At 41.3% G+C, this 18,090-nt stretch overlaps 2 protein-coding genes across 2 annotated transcripts; one reads left to right on the forward strand and one right to left on the reverse strand.

Moving 5' to 3' along the window:
• Positions 1-12,103: 12,103 nt before the first annotated feature.
• LOC110903004 (probable polyamine transporter At3g13620) lies at positions 12,104-15,291 on the forward strand. The gene is made up of 2 exons (XM_022149253.2): positions 12,104-12,708; positions 14,425-15,291. The coding sequence occupies exons 1-2, from the start codon at positions 12,131-12,133 to the stop codon at positions 15,236-15,238; spliced, it is 1,392 nt and encodes a 463-aa protein (XP_022004945.1). The 5' UTR covers positions 12,104-12,130; the 3' UTR covers positions 15,239-15,291.
• A 352-nt stretch (positions 15,292-15,643) lies between these two features.
• LOC110898737 (protein LURP-one-related 15) lies at positions 15,644-17,261 on the reverse strand. Its single transcript, XM_022145569.2, has 3 exons — positions 16,990-17,261; positions 16,049-16,270; positions 15,644-15,981 (listed from the first exon to the last, which is right to left on the reverse strand). Exons 1-3 carry the CDS (start codon positions 17,212-17,214, stop codon positions 15,790-15,792), a joined length of 639 nt encoding a protein of 212 aa, XP_022001261.1. The 5' UTR covers positions 17,215-17,261; the 3' UTR covers positions 15,644-15,789.
• Positions 17,262-18,090: the final 829 nt, after the last annotated feature.

Here is an 18,090-nt window from a genome sequence, read left to right on the forward strand (position 1 = left end):
ACGACGTAAGAATTCTGTCTGTGCGACGAGTTATCAGAGAATAATCACAATAAAACACACACGAATCACGAGGTGCTGCCGCAATCAGGGTAATAACTCGATCGCTATTACGATTCAACGTCCGATCGATTATAACTATCCAACGATTGTTTGAGTGCTGCTCAAATTGAGCTGATACTTTGTTATTCATTGTGATTTCGACTTGAATGTTTGAGTGCTGTTCGAATTCGGACTATGCTCTGTCATTCGTTGTGAATCCATTGAATTATTAAGTATTGCACTTATTAATTGTTGTGAGGGTTTAATCTCGTGAATTGACGTAACTGCTGAATTAGTTACTAACCCGTTTGTGTGTGTGCATTTTATTTAAATTAGGTTAATCACAGGCAAATCAGTAAGGCTTAAACTCTGCTCGTAAAATCTGCAAAGTGAGTCATTCTCTTTTTGTCAACTGTTTTACAAAACTCCAAATTATTTTCAAAAGTTATAATTACAGGGATTAAGTCTTTGTAATCACCAAGTTACAGCCGGTATGTGGGGTTTTGTATACATTACTTGATAATCTTCAACATTGGGGCAGCCAATGGGTGATATGACCATAATCACAGACACCACTGGACAGGTGGGCCAGTGGGTCGAGTGGTAAAGTACCGTGGGTAGTTGGTTTGATAATCAGAAACATTGTAATCGCTCTTAATACTGTGAATTATAACTAATGTGTCGTTTTAGTAAAAATGAATGATTCACTCAGTATTTCTCCGCTGACAAAACCTTTTTCAAACATGTTTCAGGTGATATGTTGTGAGCAAAGAAAGAGAAGTGCCGTGAAGCACTCCCAGCTTAGAAAAGTGGCTCATTGTAAATAAATAAAAGAAACATGTTTTGAAAATAAAGATTTCTCGGAGAAATCACATTATTGTAAATTAGGGGATTTTATCCCTCAGTTATAAAACGGGTAGTTTGAATTATTAAAAGATCATGTTTTAAAAAAAGACTTCCGCTGTCGCCTAAAATTTAAATACCGCAGGATTTCTGTCACGCGGCTCCTGAAACGGGTAAAACCGGGTCGGGGGCCGTGACAGCTACCTATCAGAGACTCATGGACAAGGTGTTCGAGACACAAATCGGACGAAATTTGGAGGTCTATGTCGATGACCTTGTAATCAAAAGCAGGGAAGAAAAGCAAATGTTAGCAGACATCGAAGAAACTTTTCAGCAGCTTAGAGAATATAACATTAAATTAAACCCAAAGAAATGCTCTTTCGGGGTGGAAGAAGGGAAGTTCCTGGGGGTAGTAGTCACCCAAGATGGCTTCAAAGCCAACCCAGAAAAGGTGGCCGCCATAACGCGGATGCCTTCCCCACGAACATTGAAGGAAGCTCAAGCCCTGAATGGGCGGCTGGTGGCAATCAACAGGTTCTTGGCAAGACATGCCGAGAAGTCCCTGCCTTTCATAAAAACGTTGAAAGATTGCCTTAACAAGAAAAACTTCAAGTGGACCAACGAAGCAGAACAAGCTTTGCAAGACATGAAACGCTTCATAGAGGGATTACCCATGCTGACAGCACCAAGGCTTAACGGAGTATTAAAGATGTATTTAGCGGCAGCTCATACGGCGGTAAGCGCTGTGCTCATGGTTGAACGAGATGGAAGGCAAATACCGATATATTACATAAGCCGGGTATTAGCGGGGCCCGAAACACGATATCCCACGTTAGAAAAGCTGGTCTTGGCACTAGTACACGCCACGCGGCGACTGAGAAGATACTTTCAGGCGCACCGCGTGCAAGTCCTAACCAATTACCCGTTGCAACAAGTCCTACACAAGCCAGAGATTTCTGGCAGACTGGCCAAGTGGGCAATCGAACTTGGCGCTTTGGATATCGAATATCAAAAACGAACAGCAGTTAAGGGGCAAGTAATTGCTGATTTTCTAGCCGAAATACCTGAAGGGGAAGCTATTTTAGACCTAGTCGTCCAGGACATCCCGGAGTCTAGTACCGCCCGGCAGACCTGGAAACTATATACTGATGGGTCATCTAGTGGAAAGGGATCTGGGGCCGGTTTAATGTTGATAAGCCCAGATGAGATCAGGCTGATGTACGCCTTACGCTTCGATTTCGAATGTTCTAACAATGAAGCGGAGTATGAGGCACTGCTAGCAGGTCTGAGAATGGCGAAATCTATGGGAGCGGCAAGGGTGGACGCGTATGTTGATTCGCTGCTGGTCAACAATCAAGTAAACGAAACGTACGAAGCCAAAGATGAATCAATGGCAAAATACTTGGCGAAAACAAAGGAACTCATGGATTCTTTTGACAACGTCACGCTCAATCATATACATAGAGGCAAGAATCAGATAGCAGATGCTTTCAGTAAATTCGCCACCTCAGGTATGGAAAAGGAAGTCAAAGTCGAAACGCTGCAGACACGCTCAATTGAACCGCGGAATGTTTCCGCCGTTACAACGGAAGAGCCTTGCTGGTACACTCCGGTTCTACGTTTCCTTGAAACAGGGGAGCTACCTCCCGCCAAGGGCGAAGCACAGAAGATACAAACGAAAGCATTGCAATATGAGATCAATAATGGTATCCTATATAGAAAATCTTACCTGGGCCCACTGCTGCGATGTGTCTCCCCAACAGAGGCAAAGTATCTCATCAGCGAAATCCATGCAGGTCTATGCGGCATACACGCTGGACCCCGGGCGGTGGTAGCCAAAATCCATAGCGCGGGATATTATTGGCCTGGGATGCACGAAGACGCCGTAATGGAACTACGGAAATGCCGCAGCTGCCAGAAATTCGATCCTCAAACAATAAGGCCCAAGAACAGCCTAGTGCCGGTGACAGCAGCATGGCCTTTCCAGAAATGGGCCGTGGATATCGTAAGACCTTTCCCGCCGGCCCCCAGAAAGTTAAAGTACCTAATTGTGGCGGTTGATTACTTCACCAAATGGGTGGAAGCTAAGCCTTTGGCCAAAATAACGGCAGACAACGCCAAAAAATTCCTCTGGGAACACATAGTGTGCAGGTTCGGATTACCGCTCTACCTGGTGAGCGATAATGGAACACAGTTTACAGACAGAATTTTCCAGGAATGGTGCACTAATCTCCACATCCAACAAATCTTCACGTTAGTAGCACACCCCCAAGGAAATGGCCAGGTAGAGCGGACAAACAGAAGTTTGCTGGATGGCATCAAGAAACGACTAGGCCACGAGGGAAGCTCCTGGGTGGAAGAATTGCCAAATGTCTTCTGGGCACATAGAACAATGCCCAAAACAGCAACAACGAAACCCCGTTTAGCCTAACCTATGGAGCGGAAGCAATGATACCCGCTGAAGCGGGATTACCGTCACTACGCCGCCTCAATCAGCGAAGCAAAATACAAGAAAGCATTAGAAAAATATTATAACAAGCGAGTGGCCAAACAGAACTTCAAAACAGGAGATTACGTTATGCGTGACAACGAAGCAAGCAGGATGGAACCTTTAGGCAAGCTGGGCCCAAACTGGGAAGGCCCTTATGTCGTCCAAGAAGATCTGGGCAAAGGGGCCTATCGCCTATCTCGACTAGATGGCACACCAGTACCATGCAGTTGGAACATCGCCCAGTTAAGGAAATGCTACCTGTAAAACCTTGCTCCTAACAGCAAGAGTTAACTATTTTTCTAAGTTCACAATTGTAACTCACCCTCAGCGGTGTCTTTTCGTTTTTACTGCAGTCCAAGTTTAATAAAAAACATTTACTTTTGTTTTCACCATGAGTTACCATCGCACAACGAATGCATCAAACGGTAAAAATACAAACAACACCCTTAAACACGAAATATTTTCATTTACACAAGTCATAGGGTTAAGAAATACAGCGCTTACGACGGGTATCTTGGTAATAGATACATAAACCGCCACAAAACAGATAGGCATTTTTACATACACGTAACCTATCTTACACAAACCAAGTACTTGTCCCTGTCGTTAAAAGCCAACACATGGGAACCAAAAAACAGAACATGTTCAAAACATCTACTGATGGAAGTTGGGTGCCATCACCACTGCAGGGGTATGCAGCACCACATCACCATCAACAAATGTAGCTGGATCAACGGCCAAGTTGCCAGATGATTCACCATCCACCACCGAAACCACCATTCCCGACCCGTCCATTTGTTGCTTCTTGAGGTGACCACCAGAGCGACGTTGGTACGTAATACGGCATCGCCGGTCATGATCCACCGGGATAAGACCTGTCAGAACGTCAGCTGACAAAGATGGCATTCCAGGATCCATTGGCTGGGGGTCCTCGACAACAACGCTCTGGCATGCCCGGTTTGCCCGGGCCGGTGCAACATTGGGAAGTGGCCTTCTTCTTCGAAGCATCGACCTTGTCACCGGATTCTGCAACTGGAGTAAGCCATCTGCAGCATCCAGCACTCGGAAGATTTCGGAAAGACTTTGCCTATACCTTTTCCTCTCCATCCTGTCTAAGTACCAAATAAGGAAAAGGAAGGCAAATTTATAGAGAGGTTAAAAAGACGTGACAGTGATGACGTTAGAAGCATTAGTAGAAAATAATCATTACACGTCACAGAGCTATATTTTCAAAATACGACGGTGTCAGAAATCATGGCATTAGCATTAAAATGGCTGTCAAATCAAAACAGACATGGGCACCAAACCCGAGTCAAATAGTGTCATTAGCAAAGCCACACAGTACATAACAAGTGAAACAAAACAAATCTATCATTCTTCTTCAGATTCCTCCGTGGGGTCCAGCATCAAACGCAACGACTCTATACCATCTTCATTCACTTTATCCATCAAATCGCCATAACAGGGCAGCGGCTCGGTGTAGGCCGCTTCAAGGGCATTTGACATGTCACTTTGGAGTTTGCTTTTGACAGCGTGGAAGTCTGGAGGTATCTTGTCCAACTGGTGGCACTCCATATAGCCTTTATACACACCATCATGATGTCCGGATTGATAAGCGGCGGCGGACAGACGATCAATCAGATTGGTAAAGGGGGACGACTCGCGTAAGTACTCAAACGCCCCCACCAGCCCATTAGTTATCAACCAGTTCCTGTCACCGCGAACAACCGCCAACTGGCTAGTCAAATCGTCCACCTCGGTGTTAGATTGAGCCAACGCATTTTCAACCTCCTTCAGCTGGGAAGCGGAAGATGTAGCCAGCTTGTTATTCTGGGTAACAAGGACATCACAATGGTCCTGGAGTTCCTTAACCCTCCCCTCTCGCTCCTCTAGCTCCGCCTGAAATAGCCGGATTTTGGTATGGGAGGCTTCTACTTCGGCGGTCAGGCCTTGGTATCGTTCCTGAACCTGAGACACATAATCAGTGTCAACACGGAACTTTTCCAATTGTGTCGATAATTCAAGTCTCACCTTTTGGGCCTCCGCTATGGCCTTGTGCTCCAACTCTTCCTGTATGTTCTTGGCTTGAGCTAAAACTCGGTCTTTTTCCGCCACATCGCGGGCCCACATTATCCTTTCTTCAGCAAGATGGGCAGTAACCCTCTTCAAATCCTCCTCAGCCTTGTTTTTCTCTGACAAAAACCTCGCTTCCTTCAACCCAGCAGTTTGAAGTTGACCCTCCAAGCGACGCTTATCATCCGTCAACTCTTGAATAGTAGCCCGCGCTTGGTGGAGTTGGGTGTTATCATGCATCCATATACGACGAATTTCCATTAGCCTTCGCGGTAGGCTCACAGAATCAGATATCGAAGAATTCATCAGATCTTCATTTTTCAACCCCTCCACGTACGCCGCCTCGGCCGGGGGATACGCCCGCTCAACCCAGTGTTGAATAACATGGGGGAAAATCAGCCTTGAAGATTCAGCGATTTTCCATTGCGGCTGATAGCGTTTGTCTTGAGCATTGGGATCCCATCGAACGGTCGGTAAGAATAGGTCATCAATCAGACGGACACCATCATCAGCAATGCCGCTGCTTGACCCCCCAGCCTCACTAGCAGCAGCACCACCAAGGCTAGTCACCTCCTGGGCCATGGATACGGCGGTAACTTCTTTCTCAGCAACAGAAAAAATACTTATGGGCGAATCGAACAAGGATGTACCAACGCCGCATGTCCGAGGTGCAACAATTGGGTCGACGGTCACAGCTACAGATAAGGTAGGAGTAGGAAGCGGCATGGCACAGCTAATAGCAGCGGTAGCGGAGGCCTGGGTTTTGGGCTCCGCGGATACGCCAATACTGGCATCAGGCACCGACAATGCCACAGTTGCCACAGGAGTTGATGTAGCAACCCCAGTTGTTACTCCCGTAGAGGTACCTGCACAATCAAACGAAACAATTTAGAAACACGAAGTTTTTAGACTACATCAGCAAGCCAGGTCAGTAGGTACATACTTATCGGGAAAGCATGAGCAGCTTGTATCGCCTCGAAGGCACTTAGGGTGGGAACAACTAACGTTTTCCTCTTTTTCAGGGCACGTCCAGGGCTCATCATGCCGGCGGACAGCGAAATACCCCGCCCAGGGGCGGCAGCTTCCTCAATAGAAGCAGCAGCAACATTAGTCGCCGTATGTTTCTTTCCGGTAAGCTTTATCCGAGCGGTTTTCTTCTCCAACGCAGGAACACTGGTAGTTGAAGCGGCTGATCGGGGGGAAATGTATGAAGCCGGGTCCGCTGGTGCAGCGGGTAAAATAAACTGTTCAAGGTGCATCCCTAGCACGTCCAGCTCCCCGTCATCCAGCACGCGGTCAGCAGGCTTTAACGCTAGGTGCCGCGGAGGATCAACAAAATCAAACATACTCCATTCACCTGCGGAATGTATATACGTCATTTTCGAAATTAAAGATAAATATGACCAAAGATAGTCAAACATACCTGCATCATCCCTTTGAAACGAAGGGTATCGCCGGATATCACGCCATAACAAACTCATACCGGCCATCACCAGAGCACCTTCAGGGATAACTGTGCACTCGAAGGGACGGCCACACATTTTCGTGTACAGAGCGTTCGATACATACGCGTCCTCTGAAGGACCCTCATCTTTGACCTTATTATTTGGCCCCTTTTCCCTCCAATGCATTTCACCAGGGATAATAGAGGCATCAATATAGAAAAACTTTTTCTTCCAATCTTTATCTCTAGAACTGGTAGGAATATCCCTAAGGCAGTACACATCAGTATCTCTCCGATCGAAGGTAAAAAAAGGAGATTTCCACACAAGCACGAAGAAAGCCCTAAACACAACCAGTTCCGGAATATGACCTAGGGCAATACAGGCAAATTCGAACTGGCGAAGTTTCACCAGGCCAAGAGGATGTAATTGAGAAATATGAATACGGTAAAAATCAAGCACTAATTTGAGAAACTTGGTAACGGGCAACCGGAAATTACAGAACTTGAAGAAATCACTAAACAACGTGATTTTACCCGCTTTCAAGGGAAATGCAGTATCCGTTTTGGACGGCAGTATAGGGTTCCATTCGGACCGGATACCGTAGTCTTGGACAAGGTTGTTGTACGACGTTACGCCCACTTGCAGAACAGCAAGTCGGTAGTGGCGGCAGCAGAAGAAGACGATTCACTGGGTTTTGAGGCCATTTTACGGAAAGAATGATAAAAGAACGATTTGGGGGAAAGAGATTTGAACCCTCATATATAGAGGTGTTATTTATACGCAAAAGTAACCTTTCAAATTCAAAAAGACGTACGGACGGAAATACGTGTCCAAACAGGGTAAAAACAGTTGTCATCCCAATGATGACCCAACTGTCACATCCTATCTTTTTGCCGTCATTTCCCCGAAACATAACAGCACTAAGCCCAACGTATTTGGCAATAAGCATAGTATAATAACTTTTCCTTTTTCTCTCTTAGTCCGAGCTAATGGATTTCTTTCCATGAACTCGGACTGGGGGGACATGACGGGGTGTGACCCGAATCGGTCAACCCGACCCGGTTACAACCTATTATTTTAATATAAATATAAATGATTATTCTAGAACTTTCCATATCAGCATGGAAGTTACACAACCAAATCTCCAACTTTTCGGGAAGATCATGTAAATCCCTAACTTACCAGAATATATCCTAGGTTAGAGGAAACCCTAATGGAAAACCTATAAATAAAGGTAAACGTATAAGGTATGATCATCTTGCTCTCATATAACTTTCTCTTCCCAATTTCCTTTTACTTCCACAAACCGAGACTTATTCTCACGCCGGAGGGTGGTTACAGGAATAACCCCATTCCTGTAACGAGTCCTAACGGTGTTTCTGTTTTGCAGCCAAGCGTTCGGGTCACTAATCATTGAAGTCCTAGCTAGGCCTGTAAACGAACCGAACGAACACGAACACAGGCATGTTCGTGTTCGTTCATTTAACTTTAACCGAACATGAACACGAACACGAACATGTAATCGAACACATTTTTTGTTCGTGTTCGTTCATTAAGAAATCGAGCATGTTCGTGTTCGTTTATGTTCGTTCGTTTAAAGCCTAAACGAACAGTTCACGAACGTAAACGAACACAAATGAACATAAACAAAAAAATTTAAGTGAATGTATTTGAATAAACAGAAACAAACATAAATTAGCATGATTGAACAACAAGTCTAACGTATTACAGTTCGTCCGAAAACACATCTAAATTAGAGTTCATAGAAATACTAATGAGTAATGAGTTATATTTATATAAGTAGTTAGAAAACCTAATATTTATATAAATATAACTATTTATGTATTTACTATAAATTAAACGAACATAAACAAACGTAAATAAGCAAACGTTCACGAACATAAATGAACGAATGTTCATGAACATAAATGAACGAACACAAGGTGTGTTCATGTTCGTTCATTTAATTAAACGAACAAACTTTTATGTTCATGTTCGTTCATTTATTAAATAAACGAACATAAACGAACTTCCCGCCGCACAAGTTCATGAACAGTTCATGAACGTTTGGTTCGTTTACAGGCCTAGTCCTAGCCCATAATCACTACATTGGTTAGTGTTTCTTCAACTATGATTCAAGTCATGGTGTTTTATCCGGAATCCAAAAAACATCGTAAATCATCAAACAAACAGACGATTCAAGTCATGGTGTTTTATCTGGAATTCGAGTCAGATAAAACACCATGACTTGAATCATAGTCAATGTCTCCAGATGTTTAAAACACCACGCCATGAACAATGTCTCCAGATGTTTAAAACACCACGCCATGAACAATGTCTCTTGATAAAATACCATGACTTGAATCATAGTCAATATCTCCAGATGTTTAAAACAGCACGCCATGAACATTGTATCCAGATGTTTAAAACACCACGTCATGAACAATATATGATTAAAAGATGATGAAGAAGATAAAAGAATCAGATGTATAATGTTTCCTAAAATTTTTCCTAATTCAAAATTCGATTTATCTCTATAAAAACTCATCGCAAGTTTTTTTTTTTTTTTTGGCAGTTATCTTTGAAATCAATTAAATGATAAGAAAGTCAAATTACTAATATACACTTTTGAATTAATTAGAATAAAGGACACTTGTCACTCCTAAATTATTTCTCACACTTCTTACAAAAGTCCCACTTTGTACAGGATCCTCTACCTGGTTATACATTATTATAATATATAATAAAACAAAATATGTATATAATTACGCAACTATATATTTATAGTAATAAGGCGTATTTATAATCAACGATTTAAAGAACATTTTAATGTGTATGTATAGTTTTTTATGGTATATTTGTTAAAAATAATAATCTAGTATGTAAAAGTTATTCGATTTATAAAAAATAATGATATAGTATATAAAAGTCATTCGATTTATAAACGACTGTTTCTTTCAAAATGATCACTTGATACTTTACCCTTTGCTTCAACCGTCTTCAAAAGCCAAACAATAAACACCACTAAGTTTAAGGGCTTTGTTACACATACGAAATGTATGAGTCGTGTTAAAATCATACACGTTAAAGCATCATTCATTAATAAATGTCTTTTTTTCATGAAACCTTGTTAATTTTTTAGACGAGTTCGCATCTATTATTTTACTTTAAATGTTTTATTTGTATCCTACACGTATTATATGTAAATGCTGGTTTGTGATTTATAGGTATAAGGCGTACGAATGATCAAAGATGTTATGTGTCTATTTTACACGTATTATATGTAAATGCTGGTTTGTGACTTATGCGTCTATTTTTATCCCTAAGAAACATGCCCCCTCTCTTTAGTCTCAACAAGTTCTTCTCTGACATCTTTCGTCTATGTCTATGGTTGTCCGTAACCACAAACAAATCATCCTTGTCTTTAAAATTTGTTGGCTTCGTTGCCCCGAGGGCCATAGAAATTCACAGATGCCCAAACGAAATGCGCTTAGAAAATGACTGATCCTCTCCCCTGTCTTCCACATACTATAAAGAGAAAAATGTCCGGATAGTCCCTGTGGTTTCACCTTTTTTCACCTATAGTCCCTATCTTTCTAAAACTACTTGAATAGTCCCCAAGGTTTTCCGTTTTGTTCTCGGATAGTCCCTGGGTCTAACTTCAGTTTGTTTTCTCTGTTAAGTGGGTGTTAAGAGGGTGTGAAATGACAAAAATACCCTTTTCTTAAAAGGCCAAACCACAGGGACTATCCGAGCATTTTTCTCCTCTCCCCCTCTTCTTCTGATCCAGCGATATCTCTGTCCAATCCATTTTGACTAGATCTAAATTAACCTAATCTCTCAAATCACAATCAAACCTCAATATCCACAACAATCGTCAACAAACCACAAATACAATACGATTTAACTTCTAATTCTCCAGTAACTAACCTTCTGATTCAATTTTTCGCCAAAACCTTTCGAATCAAACCGCAACAACAAACTGAACATAATCAGTTCGCAAACAAATCACATCCGATTCAGTTTTTCAACAAAACATTTCGAATCAAACAACAAAATAGTGATTTTTTAGGTTAAAAATCAGCATAAATCGTTGCCAAATCGTGGAGAATCTGAGCTAGCAGGAAGCTCGTCGTCGTCTTCGTTATTCATGGCCCGGAATGATGACATCGTTAACTCTTGCGGATTTTCATTCCGTAGCAGTGGTGGGTCATCAAATGCAACTATCGACTTCTGCACACCGATCCACTCGGTTCACAGTTTTACGTTCTTCGGGCTCGGGCAGGAGACTGAAACCAGTCCTGTTGTAAGCGTATCGGACCAGGAGATGAGAGAATCGAAAGAGCAGAAGTCGGTTGAGGTGAAAAGGGGAGGCGGGTCTCGAACTCAAACCTAACCAACCACCACCATCATCGCTTGTCACCGCCGATCGCCGCCGCGTATGGTGGTCGGCACCTCCTTCCTCTCTGATCGAGCCGCCACCCGACACCATCCCTACGCCGTCGACGCCCTTTCTCCAGCTCTGTTCTCTCTCCCTGCAGCTCCGATATCTCTTTGTCTCACGTGTCTTGTCGCCGGAACATAATTCAGGTCCGCCGCCGCTCACGGCGGAGCTCCCATCGGCTCGCCGATCGAACCCGAGAAGAGAGAGGGTGGAGAGTTGTCGGTTGCCGTGGGGGGGGGGTGTTTGTTGTCGCCCGATCTTGAACGAGAAGGAGAAGAAGGGGTGTTGTGGTCTGTTGTCTTATGGAACTAGGGTTTTCATATGTAGAAGTGAGGGAGATGGGTGGTGGGGTTTTATAAATGAAGAAGATGCCCGGATAGTCCCTATGGTTTGGTCTTTTAAGGAAATGGTATTTTTGTCATTTCACATCATTTTAACAGAGAAAACAAACTAAAGTTAGACCCAGGGACTATCCGAGAACAAAACGGAAAACCTTGGGGACTATTCAAGTAGTTTTAGAAAGATAGGGACTATAGGTGAAAAAAAGTGAAACCACAAAGACTATCCGGGCATTTTTCTCTACTATAAAATTCACCTTATACCTAAAAATAAAAATATGTATCCAAACCTCAATACTCTAAATACTTGCACAAATGGTGACGTAGGCTTAGTAAATGCACTAGAAAAGTCAACTTTCACAATAACTAAACACTATTAATAACCCAAACCCATTTCAAAACTCTCTCCACATAACCCAACCAACACACCCTCACCCTCTCAACCCTTACCACTACCATGGGCCTAGAAACCCAACCCAAAAACCCAAACTCACCATCATCCACCACCACCACCACCACCACCAAAAAACTCACTCTCATCCCACTCATCTTCCTGATCTACTTCGAAGTAGCCGGCGGCCCGTACGGCGAAGAACCCGCCGTGCAGGCCGCCGGCCCACTCCTCGCCATCCTCGGCTTCCTCATCTTCCCCTTCATATGGAGCATCCCGGAGGCTCTCGTCACCGCCGAACTCTCCACCACCTTTCCGGGCAACGGTGGGTTTGTCATATGGGCCCATAAAGCCTTCGGCCCATTTTGCGGGTCGTTAATGGGCTGCTGGAAGTTTCTCACAGGAGTTGTTAACACTGCAGCATTTCCCATTCTTTGTGTTGATTATATGAAGAAGTTGTTTCCGGTTTTCGCCTCCGGGTTGCCGAGAACTTTGGCCATCTTGTTGTCTACTGTGATCCTGTCGTTTGTTAACTACACTGGTTTGAATATTGTTGGGCTTGCGGCTATTGGGCTTGGTGTTGTTTCTCTTTTTCCTTTTGTTATCATGTCCATCATGGCTGTCCCTCAAATCCGGCCACATAGGTAATGATAGTTTTAAAGTATGTTACTTATCACATAAATCATGCAACAAAATATGTAAATTTGTTACAACAACAAAGGTTGTTAGACCTGGGTCTCCTAGGAGGGGTGTTTTGTTTCTATCTCCTAGGATGGAAACGAGCCTAGACGAGCCTGGCTAGGTTGGGCTCAGCTCGACTCGTATACAAATTGAGTCGAACTGGATTGACACGCTTATTTTAATGAGTTGAAATGCCGAGCTCTTGCTCGGCTAGTAAAAAGCTCCACCCAACTCATTTTTTACAGTAATATACTATCGGGGTGTCTGTGTGGTGCAGTGAAGAACACAGACACTAGTTATCATGTAACATGTTAATTTTTTTTTTAAATTAAAAAAACAAATTACAGTGATACTATACTCGAATTAGAAAGTTTAAAAAGCTCGTTTTCATGGTGTATTTTATTTTATGTTTTTTTAAAGTATTAGTGCATGAAAAAATTAGGACAGTTTAACAATCGTGGAGGAAGTTGATTTAATGGTTAACAGGATTATACTATATGTTTTAGAGCATTCACATCCATTCCACCATATTTTCACCCTAAATTACATTAAAAAACACTATATTTTCTCTCTCCTTTTCAATTAAATAATATTTTTTACACCTTTATCATTACCTTTTCCCTCTCCTTCACTCACAACCACTTTCAAAATATATTAAAAAATTATAGGGGGTGAACAATGTCCCCAAAATATACAGATGAACAGAACAGTAACATTTTCTCTCTCCTCCACTCATAACCACTTTTTATACTTTTTATATTTTAAAAACACCACACACACAATTTTATTATTTGGATGTGAATGCTCTTAGAAGTTGTAATTATTTACGGTCTCCAAATTTTTTATATTTTTAATATACAGATGATGCATAATTTACAAACAAATAAATAAATGTAATTTTTATATATTAACATTTGTGTTATGTTTTTTGGCTATAAGGGGGGAAGGGCACCCAGGGGTGACGCTTACCACAAAACAAATATCGCCATGTCAAAATTCTTATAAACCATCCTTAAGCCACAAAAGAGTGGTGACGCTTACCTTTGCCATAAACTAATTTTATTATTAATTTCTTTTCATAGAAAGCTACGACCTAAACATAATTAGTGGTTAACGGTCATCTTTGACCTAAAAGTCACTAAATAACCACGAGTAGAGGAACCTGTTCAAACTACCCGCCTTGCCTACCCTTGTGGGTGGCGGCGGTGTTGTGGTACAAGGTTGAACCCGGGGAGGGTGCCTCGTCTGGTATATGTTAAAATTTGGACTTTTAACTTAAAACAAGCCTAACACTGTGTTCCTGAGTTAAGTTAGAGAAAAGAAAAGATTCTCTCATTTTCTTTTCTTTTCTCCCAGTTTCTTTCCAAATTGAAAAGATTAATTTTAGACAAAAAATCTCTTATTTTCTCTTCTTTTCTCCCTTTTAATGAAAGTCTGGAACACAACTAAGAATTATTTCCTTCCAATTCTTTTCTTTTCTCTCATTTAATGAAACTCGGGAACATACTCTAAGAGCCAGCTAAACGAGCTGAGCTTATCTTGACTCAGCTTGTTCACAAACGAGCCTTTTTTGAGCAAACTTTTATCGAGCAAATCGTGAGCTTTTTGAATATCCCAACACTAGTTTGAGTGGGATTTTTTCTAAATATCTTTGTTTTAATTTTGTTTATTATCAACAGGTGGATCAGTTTGGGCCAAAAGGGTGTAAAAAAAGACTGGAGTTTATTCTTCAACTGCCTATTTTGGAACTTAAATTTCTGGGACACAGTTAGTACAATGGCAGGAGAAGTCGAAAACCCGAAAAAGACATTCCCGGCAGCACTCTTCTCCGCGGTGATCTTAACATGTTTAGCTTACATAATCCCTCTAATGGCGGTCACAGGCGCAGTTTCAGTGGATCAACACGAGTGGGAATCCGGGTTCATGGCTGTGGCAGCACAAATGATATCAGGCAAATGGTTAAAAATCTGGATCGAAATCGGAGCAGTGTTATCGGGCATAGGTTTATTCGAAGCCCAGTTAAGTAGCTGCGCGTATCAAGTTCTTGGTATGGCAGATCTCGGGGTCATACCAAAGTTCTTCGGGGTGAGATCGAAATGGTTCGGTACTCCATGGGTGGGGATATTGATATCAACTTTGATCACACTTAGTGTTTCCCAAATGGATTTTACCAATATAGTGGCTTCTGCCAACTTTATATATAGTTTGGGGATGTTGCTGGAGTTTGCGTCGTTCATATGGCTGCGAAGGAAGTTTCCAACGTTGAAACGGCCGTATAAGGTGCCAATGCGGGTACCCGGGCTAGTAGTGATGTGTTTGATACCGTCGGCGTTTTTGATGGTGATAGTGGTGGTTGCTACCAAGATTGTGTTTTTGGTTAGTGGGTTGATGACTTTGGGTGCTATTTTGTGGTATTTCTTGATGAATTATTGCAAGTCTAAGAAGTGGTTTGTGTTTGCAAATGGGGATGAAATTGAAGAGATTTTATCTTGATGTTTTTAATGTTTTGTTATGTATAAACTGGTTAATGATATTGCTATACTAGAGATTTGTCAAAAAAGATAACCTTTTTTCTTTGTTATCTTTTTTTTTTTTGCACATTCGGTTAATTGACTAGCCAGTGGTCTCACTGGAAGCAGCCTCTCTATTCCTACAGTGTAGAAGTAAGGCTGTCTACATCTTACCCTCCTCAGACTCTACCTTAGCTTTGCTATTGGTGGGATATACTCAGAGTATGATGATGATGACATTGGATTAATTGGCTCGTTAAGACTAGTGCAGATTTCATTAGTATCCCTTGATACAATGTATCTACAACGTGCACGTGAAAGGGGGGGGGGGGGTCGTCGCATGTGTGGAAGAGAACTTTTAGTGTGAATATGAAATGTTAACAAAATGTGGAGTCTAGAACGAAAAAAATTATATAACTTTTGTAAATCCAATCCACATATCTATACTACATTGATCAAAAGTAATAGGAGAGCTAGAACACGGTCCTTAAACATCCGAAAAGCAGACGCTCTCATGTTAAATCCATCATCCGTCTATGCCGTTGCACCAATAACTTGAGCATTAGTTTCTACCATTTTCTCAGCATAGTCTTTATCCACGGTTTTCATAGCATCCACAATAGCAATTAGCGCGACCACAAACACGTAGTCTACGTTAGGGTAAATAGTCACCATGAATTTGTTCTTATCCATCTTCACTTTCTTTGATTTGTCTTTTTTATACATCTATAAACAAAATATAACATGTAACTTAACATGACAAAAACAGAAAGTAAAAGACTATGAAAATTACTTGTGCTATTGTCGAAGAAGCCGAATCCCCCGTATATATTTTGCATTTTCTCTTGGACCAGCTTCCTTTAACCTTAAAATCACAAACATCTTTGTTTGCCAAGAAGACATGCAAACTGGTTTTAAACTGAATCATGTTTGGTTGTTTTGTGGTAAATATCATATTCTTGTTAGATCTATTATCGCCCCTATACGCCTTCCACCGATTATGTTGACTTATGATCTGTAAATTAAACAAACAAACAAACACACTCCAAGTAATCAATGAATCTTTATAACAAACAATCGGATAAATTACTACAACATAAGAATGAATAGCGCTGTCCAAAAAGCTTGCGGCTCGGAGCTCGCTCGAAGCTCACTTGGATTTAGCTCGGAAAAAGCTCGCTCGATATGGCTCGGCTCGTGACGAGCCAAATTGGCTCGGTTTGGCTCGCTTGGTAGCTCGGCTCGGCTTAGCTCGAATTATTTTACTTATAATATATTTTATTTTTATATACATATAATATATTACAAAAAAGTGATTGTTATTTACATGTATTTAGACTTATCTATGACATATTTAAAGGTTGATTAACGTGCTAATGAACAAATATTGTATTTACTTGAAATATAAAACTTATTTTGCGTTATTGAACGTGATTTTGTCTTGTAATGTATTAGGTTGAACTTATTTTGAATATGTTCTTTTGAAGTATTGAATAATATTTTAGAATACTGAATTTTGAGAGCTATGTATTACTTTTTATTTTTAAAATCGAGTCAAACCAAGCCGAGCCAAGCCAGCTCGGTTTAAAACCAAGCCGAGCCCGAGCTTAGATTTTCAGCTCGGTTTCAAACCCGAGCCGAGCCGAGCCAGCTCGGTTTATAATCGAGCCGAGCCCGAGCTTGCCCTAGCTCGGCTCGGCTCGGCTCATGAACAGCCCTACGAATGAATGTAACCTTATCGCGGAGCCTAAGAATTATTCTGCCATCGGCGTTAAAGATTGCGCGCTCATAATGAAATGTTGTGTTGCATGCTTTTACTTTGAGCAATGTATTGTTGTTCATGTCTGTGATGACCATGTTTCCGCCTGATTTTCGTTCGACTATGATATCGAATGGATATGGGGCTGTACACTCGGACCCTATTACAGAAATTGGATTAGATGTAGTAGATTGAGCCATTATCAAAGTAAAGCTTGTTGTGATCAAGTGTATGAGTTTGAGCAAGGATATATATACACAATATTTCAAGGTTGACTTATGGATATATACAACAAAATTTCAAGGTTGACTTATGGGGGGATAAGATGCTTGTTGTACATGGCAGGCAGCATTTAACGCAGCCTTCTTTTGACTCACATATGGGAGTTGAATTTGCATTATTTTCCACGAAATGGTTGAGGAGGATGGGTGAGTTGAATGTGTTGGTTTTTTTCTCTTTTTTTATGTTCTTGTATTTATATACACATATTTATTTATGAAAACAATTTCATACAATATACCTTAACATACGCTGCGTACGCGATGGCAAAATCGCACGTTATGTTAAAAAAACTGAAAATCGCATGTTTAAAAAAACTAAAAAGCGCATGTACATAAAAAAGGGAAATCGCGTGTTCAAAAAAGTTAAAAATTGCAGGTACATTAAAAAAGTGAAATCGCATGTAAAAAAATGAAAATCGCATGTTTTAAACCAAATTTCGCATGTTGATACTGAATCTCGTACGCAGCGTAAGTTAAGCCATTTTGTACAATAACCGACCTCTTTATTTATTTACTTTTACTATACATACAAAAGGAAGATGGGGGAATAGTGGCAGACTGACCGACACTTCCCTATTGGCCCGAATAAATTACGATTTTACCTTTAGAATTACGATTTTGCCCCTGGTTCAAAATTATGGCCTTGCCATCGTTGTAGATTTTGACAAATTACAGTTTTACCTCAGTCATAATAACGATTTTACCTCTGGTTCAAAATTATGATTTTGCCCCCGGTTCAAAATTACTGTTTTGCCACCGTTGTTGCTTTTGATAAATTACGATTTTACCCCACTC

Source organism: Helianthus annuus, chromosome 13 (genome assembly GCF_002127325.2).
Source record: "Helianthus annuus cultivar XRQ/B chromosome 13, HanXRQr2.0-SUNRISE, whole genome shotgun sequence".
NCBI classification, from domain to species: Eukaryota; Viridiplantae; Streptophyta; class Magnoliopsida; order Asterales; family Asteraceae; genus Helianthus; species Helianthus annuus.